This window comes from Phycodurus eques, chromosome 15 (assembly GCF_024500275.1).
Source record: "Phycodurus eques isolate BA_2022a chromosome 15, UOR_Pequ_1.1, whole genome shotgun sequence".
NCBI classification, from domain to species: domain Eukaryota; kingdom Metazoa; phylum Chordata; class Actinopteri; order Syngnathiformes; family Syngnathidae; genus Phycodurus; species Phycodurus eques.
This window is the reverse complement of record NC_084539.1, coordinates 22809810-22824628: the sequence shown is the minus strand read 5'-3', so window position 1 is coordinate 22824628 and position 14819 is coordinate 22809810. Positions and strand designations below refer to the sequence as shown.

The following is a 14819-nucleotide window of genomic DNA, read 5'->3' as shown; positions in this document are numbered from 1 at the left end:
GCTGCAAAACACGTCTCTTGCGATCTACACACATGAGTACAGTGAAGAATCACCATCTTTGGTGAGTATGATGTATTTTATTTCCATTTTTTCATGTTATTAGATAAACATTGGTTTTGTACTTCTTCAGAATATGTGTAATTGTGCGTGTTTTGCATTGCTGTGGTAGTGGTGATATTAGGTAGATTTGGCAGCCCGAGCTGCACATATTTTGAGAGAGGCAGCACCAGCTGACCAGTCACCAGCATGGTGACTGGTTATGAGCGTCTGCCTCACACTTCTGAGGACCGGGGTTCAAATCCCCGGTCCCGCTTGTGTGGAGTTTGCATGTTCTTCCCGGGCCTGCGTGGGCTTTCTCCGGGCACTATGGAAATGCCAATAACTCAATTAAAAGTGCCGTATCGCCCACTTCTAATTGAGCAATTGAGATTTAAAAAAAAAAACAGCACACAAGATCTCTCATTTGTTGAAATTTATTAGATATTCTGTTGTGTTCCGTTGTCCAGACCTTCAGTCACAGCTTGACAACTGTGACAAATAAACCAGAAAAAAAGTAACTAATAATCATACATTCACTACTGATACCCCTGAATGTTGCTTTCGCGACCCGGTCCTTTCCATCAATGGAGGAGGAGGAGAAAAAAAAAAAAAAAATGTTGTTTGTTGTTTTTTTTAAACCAATGTTCGAAAAAAACGTTGTTGCCTTTGCTTCTAGTCCTGCCCTCACAGTCAAACCCCAGCTGGCATTATCAAAAGGATTTCCCTTTAGCGAACACTGAAACAAAATAAAAACATTAAAGACAAACAGAGGGAAGAGGCTGAGGAAAGCTGACACGTCGTCGTGTTGCTGTGTGAGGTTTGAACGGGTTGAAAGATAACTTTTTTTCTTTTTAATGCAGCCATCGCATGAAGCTGATACACATGAAAAGCTATTGAACATTTATTCCCCATCCTCGATATTCATCTTCAGGTCCATGTACTAGTACCCTCTTTGTCATACTTGTAGGGCAACTAAGTGACACGAGTAAGGCAAAACTGTGTATTAATTCTATATCACGTCCTGCTTAATGTTGTACTAGTAGCCAAAAGTAGCACTAGCAGTGGGGAAAAAAAAAAAAAAAAAAAACTACTCTCGTTCTACTAGGGCGGTGAATGGTCTTACTAGTGATGACAAAGGACATACTAGTACATGGACCTGCAGCTGGATATCCAGGATATGGAATAAACTCTTAAACCAATTTCCACAGTACACTTCCATGACAATTGGAGCAACAGACACGCGTGACAATAAAGAAACGAGACTGCGCCGGCTCATTTCTTTTGTCACACCTCGCGTACGTGTTTCAACTATGTAGGCGATACAGTCTCAAACCACACATGAAAACGCTACCGACCCGAAAAGTACACTTATGACAAACAGCACGACCTCGAACGTTTTTAGCTAGTTAGCCGGCGACGCTTGTTAAAATGCAGCCTTGCCGCCGCATCCATCTACGGTGTCGAGTTCATTCATCCAAGGGCGTACTCGAGCTAGGCCATTCCAACTGTGTCCGTGGGTTATTTCTAGTCGTGCTTGTAAACCGCTGTAATGACTAGCAGTTTCCTGTAGATGGTGGCGTTGCATCACTTCTGAGATCAGCACAACTTTTGAGTAGAAGGTAAAGACTAGGCACTGAATCTCGGGGTCTCACGTTTATGAGGGAGAGAAATGCCAACGTTGGCAGTCAAACAAGTTTAAGTACCTCACACTCAAGAGTATGTAGAGGTACATGTATGGTATAATAAGAGTATATGTCGCGGTAGGTAGTAGGGCTGCGATTGTGAAAAAAAGAACAGCTCATGGAGTGAATGTCCAATGACGTTAAAAAAAAAATTTACTTTTTTAAATGACATTCAACTCTAGTCATGCAGCAAGCTGGCGTCGCTCATGGTGCGTTTCTTGGTTGGATACAGTAAACGCTCGTTTACTGTGGTGGTTACGTTCAAGAAAATCACACAGTAAATGAATTCCGCAAAGTATCGACTAATTATTTTATTATATAGAAGTTTCATATTTACATTCCAATGACAATTTGTGAAACTGCACTTAAGGTGCAGGTATTTTATTCGTCCACTAGAGGTCGCCATCCATAACGTATCTACAAATAAATTATATTGCCATCTAAAGCCCTTTCTCAGTCTTGTTTTTGTTTTTTTCTAGTTTGATGTGTCACAAAAGCAAGCATTAGCGTTAAAGTCACTGTTGTGCTTGATGTGTTTGTTTGTTTTTCCACAAAATGCTTGTTTTCTCCACTTTTTGTTCAGAAATGTTTTGGTGAAACCAACCCATGCTCCATTGCTGATGACTAAAGAAAAGAAAAACTTTGTGTATTGTTTTGAGTAGTCGCATTTATATCTAACGTGGCGCTTCCAAGCGTGCTAGAGAAGGGAAGTGTGCCAACCATGAGCATACATTTGAGCACACTGTTGGACTTTGGGCGTCAACTGGCCTCGAGCAGGGTTCGAATGGGCCTCGGCTGAGTACGCCTTTAAAATCGTTCGAAACAGCGGGAGAATACTTGTTTAAAAGAGTAACGCTCCGGTCACAAATGCTCCCTGCACACTGACGGGAAAAAAAAATGGGTGTGACATCATTTGCACAGGTGGCGGGAGGGCTTTCAACAACACGGACAAATACTGCGTTGTAGTACAGACAAACACGGAGAACAACAACAATGGGGGCGATCATAATAAAAATGGCCCAACGGCTGCGCGAGTCAGCCAGTTTTGGTGAGGACCTTTATGTCTAAAAAGCACATTCGTCTCCTAATGGTCAATTTAAAAGGCTCCACGCAAGAGTAAAAACAAAGCCCGTCCATCGGAATCACTATCATTTACATTTCAGGCAAATTACATCTGTGCAAAGAGTTTTTTTTGTCTTTGTGTACGTATATATAATTATATATATGCAAAACCAGGTTGTTGTTGTTGTTGTTGTTGGAGCAGAGTGGGGAGGGGTCTGTACAGTATCGGGGAACCAGGGCCACTTCCTCCCGGTGGCGGCGGCGGCGGCGGTGGTGGTGGGTGTGTCTCCGATGACATCATCAAGACAGGGTCGGGGTGGTTTGGCTCATTGCTCGTGAGCAGCACTGGTGCCTCGAATCGGACCGGTTTTACGCAGCTGGATGGATTAAATGGGGGGAAAAAAGAATCGGTTAAAATATATAGGAAACATATTTCATGCAGGAGAATATGTGGTGAAATGTAGAAAGCAGCGGAAGGAGCTGGAAGAGAAACCAATCAGTGAAAGAGAAGGAATGAGAAACGACAGCAGATGACATATTCAACCAGTTCAGGCAAAGTGGCACCGAAACAAAGTCCTGGAAAGAGGAAGGACAATCGGGCCGTTTTTGCCGCTTCGCGATTTTTTTATGTCCTATAAAACGAGGTACGTTAAGAGCATATTTGCCCCGATAATAGGGTCCGAAACGGGTCGGGGCCAACAATCTTGTTCAATATTTACAACCAAAATTCTTTCAGTGTGTGGGGAAAGCCGTCTACTCCGCAAGTCACGATGCTGCCAATAGTAAATTTCGGATTAGCGGATTGTAGCCAATCAAGAAGCGGCCTGAGTAACGAACAAGAGGCAGAAATAAAACCAAATGTCCTACCTGATGTTGTTTTTTTGCAGTAAAGTCTTTCCTGACAACATCGCCGTGCTACAACACTGTCTCCCGCCCTTCGGCAACACTCTGCAAACATCGGCGCATACGCGCAAGTGTCTGCTCTTCTTCATTTGTGTGAGATCGCGTGTGATCCCGCGAGATTTCTGCCTGGGAGGACGCGTTTCTATTTCGGCGGTGGAACAGAATCTTTATGTATGCGGTGTTCTGCGTTGAGAGTGTAAACACACCGACTGTTGACATGTTACCAATGCAACTGTGACCCGGACACAAAAAACCAAACCGGTGGCTGTGGCAATGAATCCCAGTGGGGAGTGACAGGATGTGAACAATGACGAAGAGGAGTTAGAAGCGCGATGAAGGACAGACAAAGAGCACGACGCTCTCCATGCAGGCGGCGGCCGGCGGGTCGTCTCCATGCGTGACTTACTCAGCCTGCCTCTAGAGTTTGACTACAGCGAGGGCGTCTACTCGTCTGTCGCCGAGGTGCCTCGCACGTCGCCCTTCTGGCGCATCTAATGTGACATTACAAGGTTAACGCTTGGCCTTTTGCCGGAGGACCGGCGGGAGATGTTCTTTACCTCCTCCAGCTCTCTTTGGGTCTCCTCCTCCATGCGCCTGATGTCCTCCATGGTCAGACCCACCCACTTGTCCACCCAGCAGAAGAGCTGGCGGTGGAAGTTGGTGAAGATGCGCTTCTCTTGCTGTGGATACAAACGCAGGGAAGAAGTGAAATCGTAGATTTGTTTCTCAATACATGCTTGAAGATCATTGCTGAAAATGTGCAAAGACGGAGAACTACGCAGTAATGAATTGCAGAAATACAGCGTTGAGTCCCTCCAGCCCCGATATGAGAACTTCAGTCCCAATTTTAACATGCGCTTAGCTAGCTAGCTACGCCTACATCCCGAAAACGCTTCTTCAGTTCAAAGCGCCTCGTTGGCGGATGTGAGCGGAAGCAAAAAATAATCGCACCGTTCTCCATGAAGCTTTGAGCTTCGGAAACGCGACAAGACGCAGACGTGTGGCGTTTACCCTGTGGATGAAGTTCTCCACTCTGGTTTGAAAGCCCCACCACCGGAACTTGACGGAGACCAGCTTGTACGCGCACATGTACGGACAGTCTGTCTTCAGCTCGTTCTGCGTGCGACAAAGAGACGACATTCAAAAATCAAAAAACCGGGATGCTCAACCTCTGCTGGCTGTGTCGCTTGCCTTCCACTCGGGGCCGAGGGGGCCTCTTCCGGTTTTGATCGAGCGGAAGAGGGAGGGATCTTCTTCTGCTTTGTAGTCCTGCAACAAAACACCATCAAATGCCAACTTGAGACTGTGTCACTTTATATACGACAAAAATCAATCAAGAAATGTTTCTATTACGCACACCAGCAGACATCTCCAGGACTTTGTCATGTAGTCCATTACACAAACAAGACATTGTCACACGGACTTTCCGCAAAACTGCCGCATAGGAGATGTAAAAGTAGAGCTGACATTTCTGTGGAACCCAGACAAGTGGGACATTGGTGATTCATTTCCCATGATCAGAACAGGGCACAGCCCCACGGCCTCGCACTGACCTGTGACCGACTTCAAAAGTTTTGCTTGGGAAAAAAAGAAAGTATCCGCCTCCCCTGGTGGAATCATCCTCCATTTGCCAACAGATAGGCCCAAGACTAGCAAACTCAAGTATAAAAGGGAAGAATTGGACAAATCGGCTACATTCAAAACTTGCGAGTAAATGCCCCCTTAACATGAGTTTGAATGGTATTCTTAATTCTGAACGGCTATAAATCCCCAGTTATAAGAGGGTGTGCACAATTGTGCAACCCCATTATCTCAATTATCCCCGCCCCAATTGGGTTGCACACGTTTACAGGTCCCATTACCAGTGTTCTATATAAAGTTTTCAAATGAATTACCTGGGTCTCATTTTGTATATTACAAAAACCTGGCATTTGAACAGGGGTGTGTAGACTTTTTCTATCTGCTGTACCTTGAAAAAAAAAAACTACTTTGCCATCAACTTTGAAAGGTTTGCCACAGCAACGAAGGAGCTCAAATGGGGTCTTTGTTGTTGGTGTTCTTGCGTGATGCTGTTTTAATCCGGCAGCTCAGCGGAGGGAAAGCGTGAGGAGCATCTGCGGCAGATGGACGAGCCGCTTAAGCCGCACCTCCTCGCTGAGCCACTTAACTCATTACTGCGCCCAAGCTCGTGTGAGAAACTGCAGATCCAAAATGGGGGAAGAGGGGGAAAAAAAAAAAAATGGCCCTAACACCTCCTTTTTGTCTTTAAACCGGTGCAAATGAGATGTAAGCGGTACAATGTCAGGGAGCTTAGAAGACATCAACCCGTACGAAAGAATATTAGTAGCACGTTGAAAAGTATACATACAGTCGTGTATTGAGACACGAGTTGAATTCGTTCCATGACCACGCTGGTAACACATAACACCTGTATGTCAAATATGTCAAAACTTTCCCCATTGAAATGTAAAGAAATACCGTTACAGTGAACCCCACCCAGCACACTCGTGGTTCGGCACCCGCGGAGTCACCTTTTGGCAGATTTTTTGGGTCTTTTCTTTTTTGCAGGGTAACCAACCCCAAAAACTGCTTAAGGCGGTTTATCCCCACTTATTCAAAAAAAATAATTAAAAATGTACACTAGTACAGACAAGAGTTTCACAAGTACTGTAAATATCTCAGTAAGCCGCTGTGACAATCCCTTTTCGCAGAGGCTCAAGAATGTGTGTGACTGTGAGTTGTGTTATATTTTGTGGCTACGGGTGTTTACATGTGTAGCTGCGCCATTTGTGTTCAAATATCTGCTTCTTAAGGTGTTATCAGAGCGCCACATAGCTGCTATTCGTTTACCCCGTCTATGGCGTTTCTCATTACATGTTAGCAGTAAATTAGTGGACTTTAAGACAAAACAGTGTTATTTATAAAAAAAATTAATTATCTGTTTTATGTTTCGTTTGACAGTAAACTTCAACTGGGAGTGGCATTTAACAGCTTGAAGCCTCTTTTTTGCAAGAATTGTTTACTATCTGCCAAACTGAGTTCACTTTCACCATACAGCGCACGTATGTCAATTTTGTCCTCTTAAGTCAAAGCAAAAAAAAATCATCCAAACCTTGAAATAAAACTCCTAAGTCACTCATAGCTCAAGGTACCATTATATACTGACGCATCACGTGTCTGTTGACAAACAGTGACTTCAGTCTCCTAGTATTACAATTTACTTTGAAGGGAAAAACATGACTATTGTTTTAATAGTAATACTTTTCCCACTAAAAAAATTAAAACTACAGATAGCCAGTCCTCCCTGAAACATCCCCAGTTGGTTCAACATGAAAAATGCTGCTGCTTAACAGGAGCACATCTGATTTATGTTCTGTTCAATTGTCTTATATTCGATTTGTATTTATGCACGGCACTTTGTTTCAGCTGCAGTAGCTCTATAAATAAATTGAGTTGACCAATACTCCAATGAAAAAAAATATAAATTCGGTTCTCAAGACAATGACTTTTCCTGTAAGTTTGAGTTTTTAATAACAAGACAATATAATATATTGCCATTGTTTTATATATATATATATATATATATTATAATATATACATCAGCATTACAGAGTTTGCAGCTGTTGCGGACTCACCCCTGGCGCCACTTCCTCTTTGTTCGCGATGTCTATAGGAACCACCTCCACGGTTCTCCACGTCTGCTCGTCCAGGTCGTGCACCTGATACACGAGGCATGATGCTAACACAGTGACAATTCAACAGCACAACATCCAAGGAGGGTGCATTATTGGAATTATGGGAAACGTGGGATCCCGTGTTTTTGGTGCCGACTCGGGGGGCGTCCGAAGGCCTTTGTCTGCTTGACTCACGTTTTCTACGGTTCCCAAGTCAGGCTTGTGCCACGTCTCGATCTTGATCTCAAAGTCATCTTTCATGTATTCGTTCTGCGAGGCGGGAGAGGAACGCACGTGAGTTATCAGGCGGATATCCGTGTTCACAGTTTCGGCTGAACTCAGCCGTGTGAGGCCGAAACTCAACGCTGCTTTACATCAAAAAAGCCCTCATGAGAATCAAGTTGTATTTTCAGGAAGATAAAACGGTTGCAGTCCTTCGAGAATAAGGCCGTCCGTCCTTTTGAGAAAAACGCTACATCTTATGACAACAATTTTATTTTTTAAGTTGTGTTTTATAACCATTTTGTTTTATAACCAATTTTTTAGAGAATAAACGTATTTTTGACCAAAAAATCTTACATCTTATGCGAAAAAAGCTATATATTTTTTTCGAGGCTACAGTCGTAATCAATCCTTTTTTTGCAGGGAAAAAAGTCATCTTGGAGAATAACGTCCTATTCTTTTAGAATGAAAGTGTATTTTTTGACAAAAAAAATCTTAGGAAAATAGTCATATTTTATGAAGAAAAAAAGGTTGGAATCCTACGAAAATAAAGTCATACTTTTGAGAAAATAGTTGTAATTTGAGGAGAATAAAATCCTATATTTAGAGTAAATAATAAAATAAATTAAAAAGTGAAAGTCCTATTTTTTAGAGAATAAAGTCATAATCAGAACAATGTTACATTTTTATGAAAAGGGTCTTAATCGTGTTAACAGCAGTATTTTCTCAAGAAAGAAATTATCATAATCCTTCTAAGAATGGAGTACTATTTTTTTAATAATAAAAGTACCTTTCTGGGGAAAACATGTCATGAGAATAAAGTTCTATTTTTTTAGGGAATAAAGTCATCATCAAAATAAAGTTGCATTTTTATGAACAATGGTCATAATCCTGAGAACAAAGTTGTATTTTTCGAGGAGAAAAAAAAATTAAATATGGGACAAAAGTCCTATTTTTCAATAATAAAAGTCTTGTTTTTTGTGGGGGGAAAAAAAGTTTGTCTTAAAAAAGTCCTACTCGTTTAAAAAAAAAAAAAAAAAAAAAAAAAAAAAAAAAGTATTTTTGGTAAATTTTTTTCCAAGAATAATAACAATTTGAAAATGTATTTTTATGAGTCAGAATCTTAAAAGGATAATGTATTTTCATGAAAAAAAAAAAAAAATACTTTTATGAAAACATGCCGTACTTTTGGACAAAAAAAGTGGTAATCGATGAAACCAAAATAAATTCAAATGTTTAGATGATATAAGTCATATTTGTAGAGAATAAAATTCCATTTTATGAGGATAAGGTCCCTTTTATGAGAATTTGTTTTTCCTAATCCGACGAGAACAAAGTCGTACTTCTGTGACAAAAAAGTTGCCATCCTATTATTCAAGAATAAAGTCACATTTTTAGATAAACAAAATCATATGTTTACTCTTTTAAAAATAAAGCTGCAGCTTTATGAGAAAAAAAAAATCAAATCCAATGAGAAAAATTCATTTTTGAAACAAAAAATGTGCAGTCCTTCAAGACAAGAATAAAGTCACATTTTTTAGATGAGCAGTCGTATTTTTACAGAATGTCAATTTTATGAAAAGTTGTATTTTTATGGAAAAAAAGGTCATGATCCAATAACAACCAAATCGTAATTTAACAATATGGGAATAAAGTCCTATTTTACGAGAGCTTATCAGAATTGTTTTTTTTTTATAGAACAAGATTTGATCTTATAAGAAAAAAGTCGACGTTACCAGGCAGAAATCAGTGTTGACAGGTGTAGCTGATCTAAACCAAGTGACTCGGTGAGCTCGCCATGAACGGAGGCCGGGATTTATCGCTAAATCCAATCAAGCAATAAGAGTATCAGAGAGCCACCGTGCTGCTTCTGACCACTGCGGCGTGACGGTGCGCCCTAACGCTCGCCAGAAGGAAGAGGGCGCTATCGCGAACGTGTGCCGCAAGAGACAAAGATGACACTCACCGTCACGACTGCAGCGGGCGGCGGGAGAAAAAGGAAAACAAAAGAGGTGTTAGTGTCATCAACGAGCACTTTCAAAATACACAAACATTCATTTTATAGCACACTTTGATCCTATTTTCAATACAATCTAAAGTTCCAATGCCCCTGAGGAATTTGGAATAAAACAAAAAGAAACTCTTGCTACTGCTGCACCACCTTAGCGCTTATTCTTCTGGCGTTTTACATTTGACGTTATTTAGCGGTCAGCATGACTTCTCTGTGTGCTCCTGTTCCTTAATCGTCATGCACCTTTAGTCGTAACGATACTTGTCAGAGGTGTAGTTTATTCGCCGCCTACTTAAAGGAGCAGTCCGGTATTTGATTTTCCAGTTTCTCCCCACCATTAATTATGCATTTAGCCCATCAAATAATTGCTTAATTAATTTGTTGTATATGATGCAATAAAAAAAAAGTTAAGTAATTGTTTATAAAATATTGTTGTTTTATTAATTGGTTAATTATAAAAATAAAACATTTCAATGATTATCAAAATACATATTTCACAGTCCGTTAAATCAAACGTGGCCCTTGAGCGTACCCCGCCTCTCGCCCGAAGATTGCTGGGATAGGCTCCGGCACGCCCGCGACCCGCGTGAGATGAATGAATTAATGAATGGATTTGAAACTACCTTTTGTAAATAATCCCACCCCCATGATCTGCTATATTTGATAAAGCTTCTTTTTCATTACATTGTTTGCGTGCTGTAACCAGTGAATTTCCCTGCTGTGGGATCAATAATGTCTTATCTTGACAATTAAGAATGTTAAAACGTAAATTAAAACATTGCCTGTGGCCACAGTTTGACACATTTTCGTTTCTCTTTTTTTTGGGATTCCAAATACAAACGGATCGCAGTCAACCGAAATCCAGTCAACTTTACATGTTTGCATGTTATCCAGTATTAGATGATATATATCATCATACAATTAGATCACATCATTGCGACTCTTCTACTGTATGTGCGTCTGGCGACTTACCGGTGCGACAGTAGGGGTAGGCATTCCAGGCCTTTTCGTGAAAAACAAACGCCGACTCTGGCGCGAGCATCCTCACGTATCCTGGGACTTTACTGCAGGGGGGGGGGGGGGGAGACAAAGAGCCCAGTGAGGGGACGTCCGTGGGCGAGCGGTCAAAGTGCAAAAAGTGCGGGCGGCACAATGACCTCTTGAGGTGGTAGATTTTGTGCGTGAACTGTCCCTTCTCGCCGTCTTCCTCGTAGGGCTCGTTCTTGAGCACCTCGATGCCCTCGCCGCCGCCAGTCTCATTCTTGCTGGCCTCGGCCACCGAGTACAGCTGGCCCACTTGATACTGCCGGCGGGATGCGCAACAGCGGGTGAAAGGACTTTAAAACCCCCGTAAAAAGGCAGTTTTGTCCCCCCCCCCCCCCTTTTCCTGATTCTGTCTATAAAATACATAAGCCCATTTGTCCAGAAATAACTACATTTTCAAAATGTTTCCTTGATTGCTCAAATTGACCTGTAAAAATCTCAATTTTCCTTCCATAAAAAAATTATTTTTGTAACCAATCCCATTCGCGCACAAATAACCAAATTTTCCAAATATTTCCTTCCTGGTTGATCAACTGGACCTGTAGAAATCTAGAATTTCCTGGGTCAGATTAACCTGAAAAAAATGTTTTAATGTGCACATTTGAAATGTGTTCTTTTTAAAAGGATTTAACATGAAGAGAGTTTTATAAAAATGTGCGTCATTCATGGTAAATAACCACATTTCCTAAACGTTTGCTTCGCACCATTTAATTACTGATTTTGTGGGTCAAATCGACCCTCAAAAGTCTGGATTTTATTCCCAGGTAGAACAAAAATAATGTTAATTTTTAATGTACAAATGTGTTATGGTAAATCTTCTCCTGGTCTTATGTTATTATACTTTTCTTTACTTTTAAACTACATTTACTGGGTCAAATTGACCAGTAAAAGTCTATATTGTATTTTTTTTACATCTATATGTAAAAAAACATTCACGCTAAAACTTATTCTGCTGGCACTATTGTTGTTCTTCAGTTTTATGATGAAGTTTTCATTATTTTTTGATGATCAAACGTGCAGTGGGTCACACTGACCCATTAAACAATCATAACAGCGGGGTTACTTTAAGCACAAATAAAGCGCTCGCCTTCATATACTTTTTTAAATTATTTATTTACTTTTTTTTTTTTTTTTTTAATGGCGCAAGTTCCACCTTGACGCTGCCAAAACTAATCTCAGTGCTGCGTGTGGTAATTAAGAGCTCGTTCGGCCATTGCTGCACTCTATTCGTCTTTAGGGAATTACTCGGAATGTGATTGTGAAAGGATAAACAAGGTGAAAACGTGAATGGACAGTCACAACCTAAGGCGATGATTATGAAATGCTGCCTTCGGGACTGCTGGGCTGTAGGAAGAATCTCCCTTCGAGGCCAGATAATTGAACATTTCTTGAATGCAACGACACTCACCTCTTCAACAGAAATGGGCAACACCACACGGCTGCAGACACAAAACAAAAAGTGGGGTGTTATTATAGTGCTGTCAACTCAAATTATAGCTTCAATTTAACTTATGCATAGCATAAGAACTACAGCATAAAAACCTAAAATCCTCTTAAACAATGGACGCATACACAAAAGCATTTTCTCTGATTGACTTGACGTTTATACACCAAATTATGTGTGTGCAATCAATATTATGCAGGCTAACAGCCGGACCATATATTTTCTCATCAATATTCTGCCACTCAAATATGCACTCCTTATATAAATGTGACTGCAGCGTACTGAATGCTTATTATTGTATGTACATGTAAACATGCTAAATCTCAAATTTGGGGTAGCGCATGTACAATATGCACGTGAATATTTTCCCCACATGATGAATCAAGTGTGCTTATGTACATAATTGTAATATGTTTGAAGGTCTCGAAACACTTGGCAGGGGTGTCAAACTCAAGGCTCAGGAGCCACATCGGGCCCGCTACACCATTTTAGGTGGTCCCGCGAAAGCAAATCATTTGCGTCAACATCCATGATTCTTGCTTAAATCTGTTCCAACATTTCAAATAATCATGTGAAATGACATTTAGATATTGTGTATAAAAAAAATAACAAATTTTTTACCAAAACACTTTTTATAGTAATAAACGGTTATTGAACAAAATGTTATCCTTGACTTCTGATTTCATAACCAATGATCCATCAATTTACTATGATGAGGTGATGAAACATCTATATGGTTTCACAGTCGTAACGGTCCTGAGGAAAACTGTACCAACAATGCGGCCCACGATGAAATTGAGTTTAACACCCGTGAATGAGCAACAAAACAGATGACAGCATTTGACTGTGACACTGATTGGTGACCATGTTGTGCCCAGAACCTCAATTTGGGAACACGCTTTTTACAAAAGGAAGTCACTTTACCAGAGAGGACAGTTATTTATTTTCCTCTGAATCTGTTACAATTAAAACGACATTGGGGAAATGTTGTTTCACATAGCAAGTCGTAACCGATGTATTAAAAAGGCAATTGTTTTTTAGCTATTTGCTACACAGCACAAATCTCCTGTCCTGACTCAAGTTATTAGCTAGCTCAATAAAATAGATGACTGATTTTTAACGTGACACACCAAAAAAAAAAAAAATGGCCAGCGACAATTTTGAGAAGCGAGCCTTTGTTTGGAAACCCACTCCTACAAAAGGAAGTCACTTCATCTTAGTGGTCAGTTTTGATTTATTTGCTCTGAATCTGTTAGTTCCAACTACATTCGTGATGTAGTAAAAGACACTGCCTGCAGTTACGGTTACGGTGTGAATTCAACATTTATTTCTTGTTTTATTACTTGGCTAAGAGAACTTGCAAGCTACTGGTACATTCACCAGATTGTTAGCTATTTAACTTCGCAGAACAAACCTCACAGATGACTATTAGCTATATTAATGAATTACAGATTACAGAATGTTATCATGACACTAAACACTGACTGGCCATCTTTTTTCGCCCTGAACCTTTTTTTCTACAAAAGGAAGTCACTTCACCTGAGTGGCAGGTTTTGACTGATTCCCTCTGAAGCTGCTACGGTTACAACTACATTAGGGATGTTTGTTTTTAGCCAGGCATAAGTGTACATTTTTGCCATTTGGCCGGTTGAACTCACCAGCGACAGGTGGATTCACCAACTTGAAACAGCTCAAATCTCTGCGCCACGACTCCCAATGATTAGCTAGTTAATCATCGACTTAGTTACATGTCGTGTTAGTAGTTCAAACGTTGGGTTTCATGTAAACCGCCGGGCTGCTTTGCAGATTCGCCATGCTAACAGTTGCAATTAATCGCCCAATATAAAATGGGGCTAATTGCCACGCGAGTGTCGCCGAAGTAGCAGGCCAATTCCGCGTCCTCCTTGCACGAATGTCTTGAGGGGAAAAAAGCGTCGCCAGGCATTCGTGTACTTGTTTAGGTTGTTGACAATAGTGCCAGCTATTGTGAAATGCCTGCGTTGAGGGCGGTGCTAAGGAAGTGCTCTGCTGATAGCCTAGCCTAGCCTAGCCTTTCCTGCTAGCGTTGAGGGCTAAATCCGACGGAGCCTTAAGCTGTCCCTCAAAAGCTTAACATTACGCCACTTTGGGGCTATAACGGGATGCTAACCAAAGCTTGTGAGGTTAGCACGCCTATGCGGCAACGTTAAACGCATTAAAGGCGGCGCTGTGTGTGTCTTTTTTGATTTGATATACATGACTCGTATTGAATAGGAGGCTAATTGGCCACGCTAGCAGTAGCGTTCCACTAGCAACGCTTTAAAAAAGAAAAAAAAAACACCGGTATCCCGTTATCCACGTCCGTTATCCAGCCCGCTTTTAAACGGCCTTTTTTTAGGGTTTCAGGCTAGGAAACCCAACGAAGCACGCCGATCGCTAATAAGCCCTGAAATGGATGAAAATGCGCTAAAGCGATGACTAGAGGGGGGAAAAAACCCAACACGTCAGACTCACTATTCCTTGATGAGCACCATCTTCGTCCGCCGGTCTGCGCCTGCGCAGTGGCAGGCGAGACCAGCAAGCGCTGTCAACAAGTTGGCCCCGCCCTCCGTGAATCATCCGATTGGCTGAGCGAACCGATCAATCATTACCTTTAAACCAAACAATCAATCTTTAGCCTCGACTTTGAGATTAGCATTTTGACTCATAAAAATCAACGTCGAAACTGTGCACATTTATAATAATCCACGTGTGTCAGT

The 14819-nt window shown here is 41.2% G+C and overlaps 1 protein-coding gene across 2 annotated transcripts; it reads right to left on the bottom strand.

The window, feature by feature from the left end:
* Positions 1-457: 457 nt before the first annotated feature.
* Positions 458-14641, bottom strand: pitpnb (phosphatidylinositol transfer protein, beta). Of its 2 annotated transcripts, XM_061698017.1 has the most exons (12): positions 14575-14641; positions 12046-12076; positions 10751-10896; positions 10566-10657; positions 9549-9556; positions 7556-7630; positions 7322-7405; positions 4878-4955; positions 4698-4802; positions 4244-4366; positions 4093-4177; positions 458-3160 (listed from the first exon to the last, which is right to left on the bottom strand). In XM_061698017.1, the coding sequence occupies exons 1-11, from the start codon at positions 14592-14594 to the stop codon at positions 4130-4132; spliced, it is 810 nt and encodes a 269-aa protein (XP_061554001.1). In that variant the 5' UTR covers positions 14595-14641; the 3' UTR covers positions 458-3160; positions 4093-4129. The 2 variants fall into 2 exon arrangements, with proteins under 2 accessions (XP_061554001.1, XP_061554000.1); XM_061698016.1 differs by lacking the exon at positions 4093-4177.
* Between the last annotated feature and the right edge of the window lie 178 nt (positions 14642-14819).

What these genes read in the sequence shown, in the direction of transcription:
- pitpnb (XM_061698016.1), bottom strand. Translation starts at nt 14,594, where the DNA reads ATGGTGCTCATCAAGGAATA. An exon ending in TGCCCATTTCTGTTGAAGAG is followed by an intron (nt 10,897 to 12,045) that starts GTGAGTGTCGTT and finishes TCCCGCCGGCAG; the next exon opens with TATCAAGTGGGCCAGCTGTA. An exon ending in AAGAGGAAGTGGCGCCAGGG is followed by an intron (nt 4,956 to 7,321) that starts GTGAGTCCGCAA and finishes GTTTTGTTGCAG; the next exon opens with GACTACAAAGCAGAAGAAGA.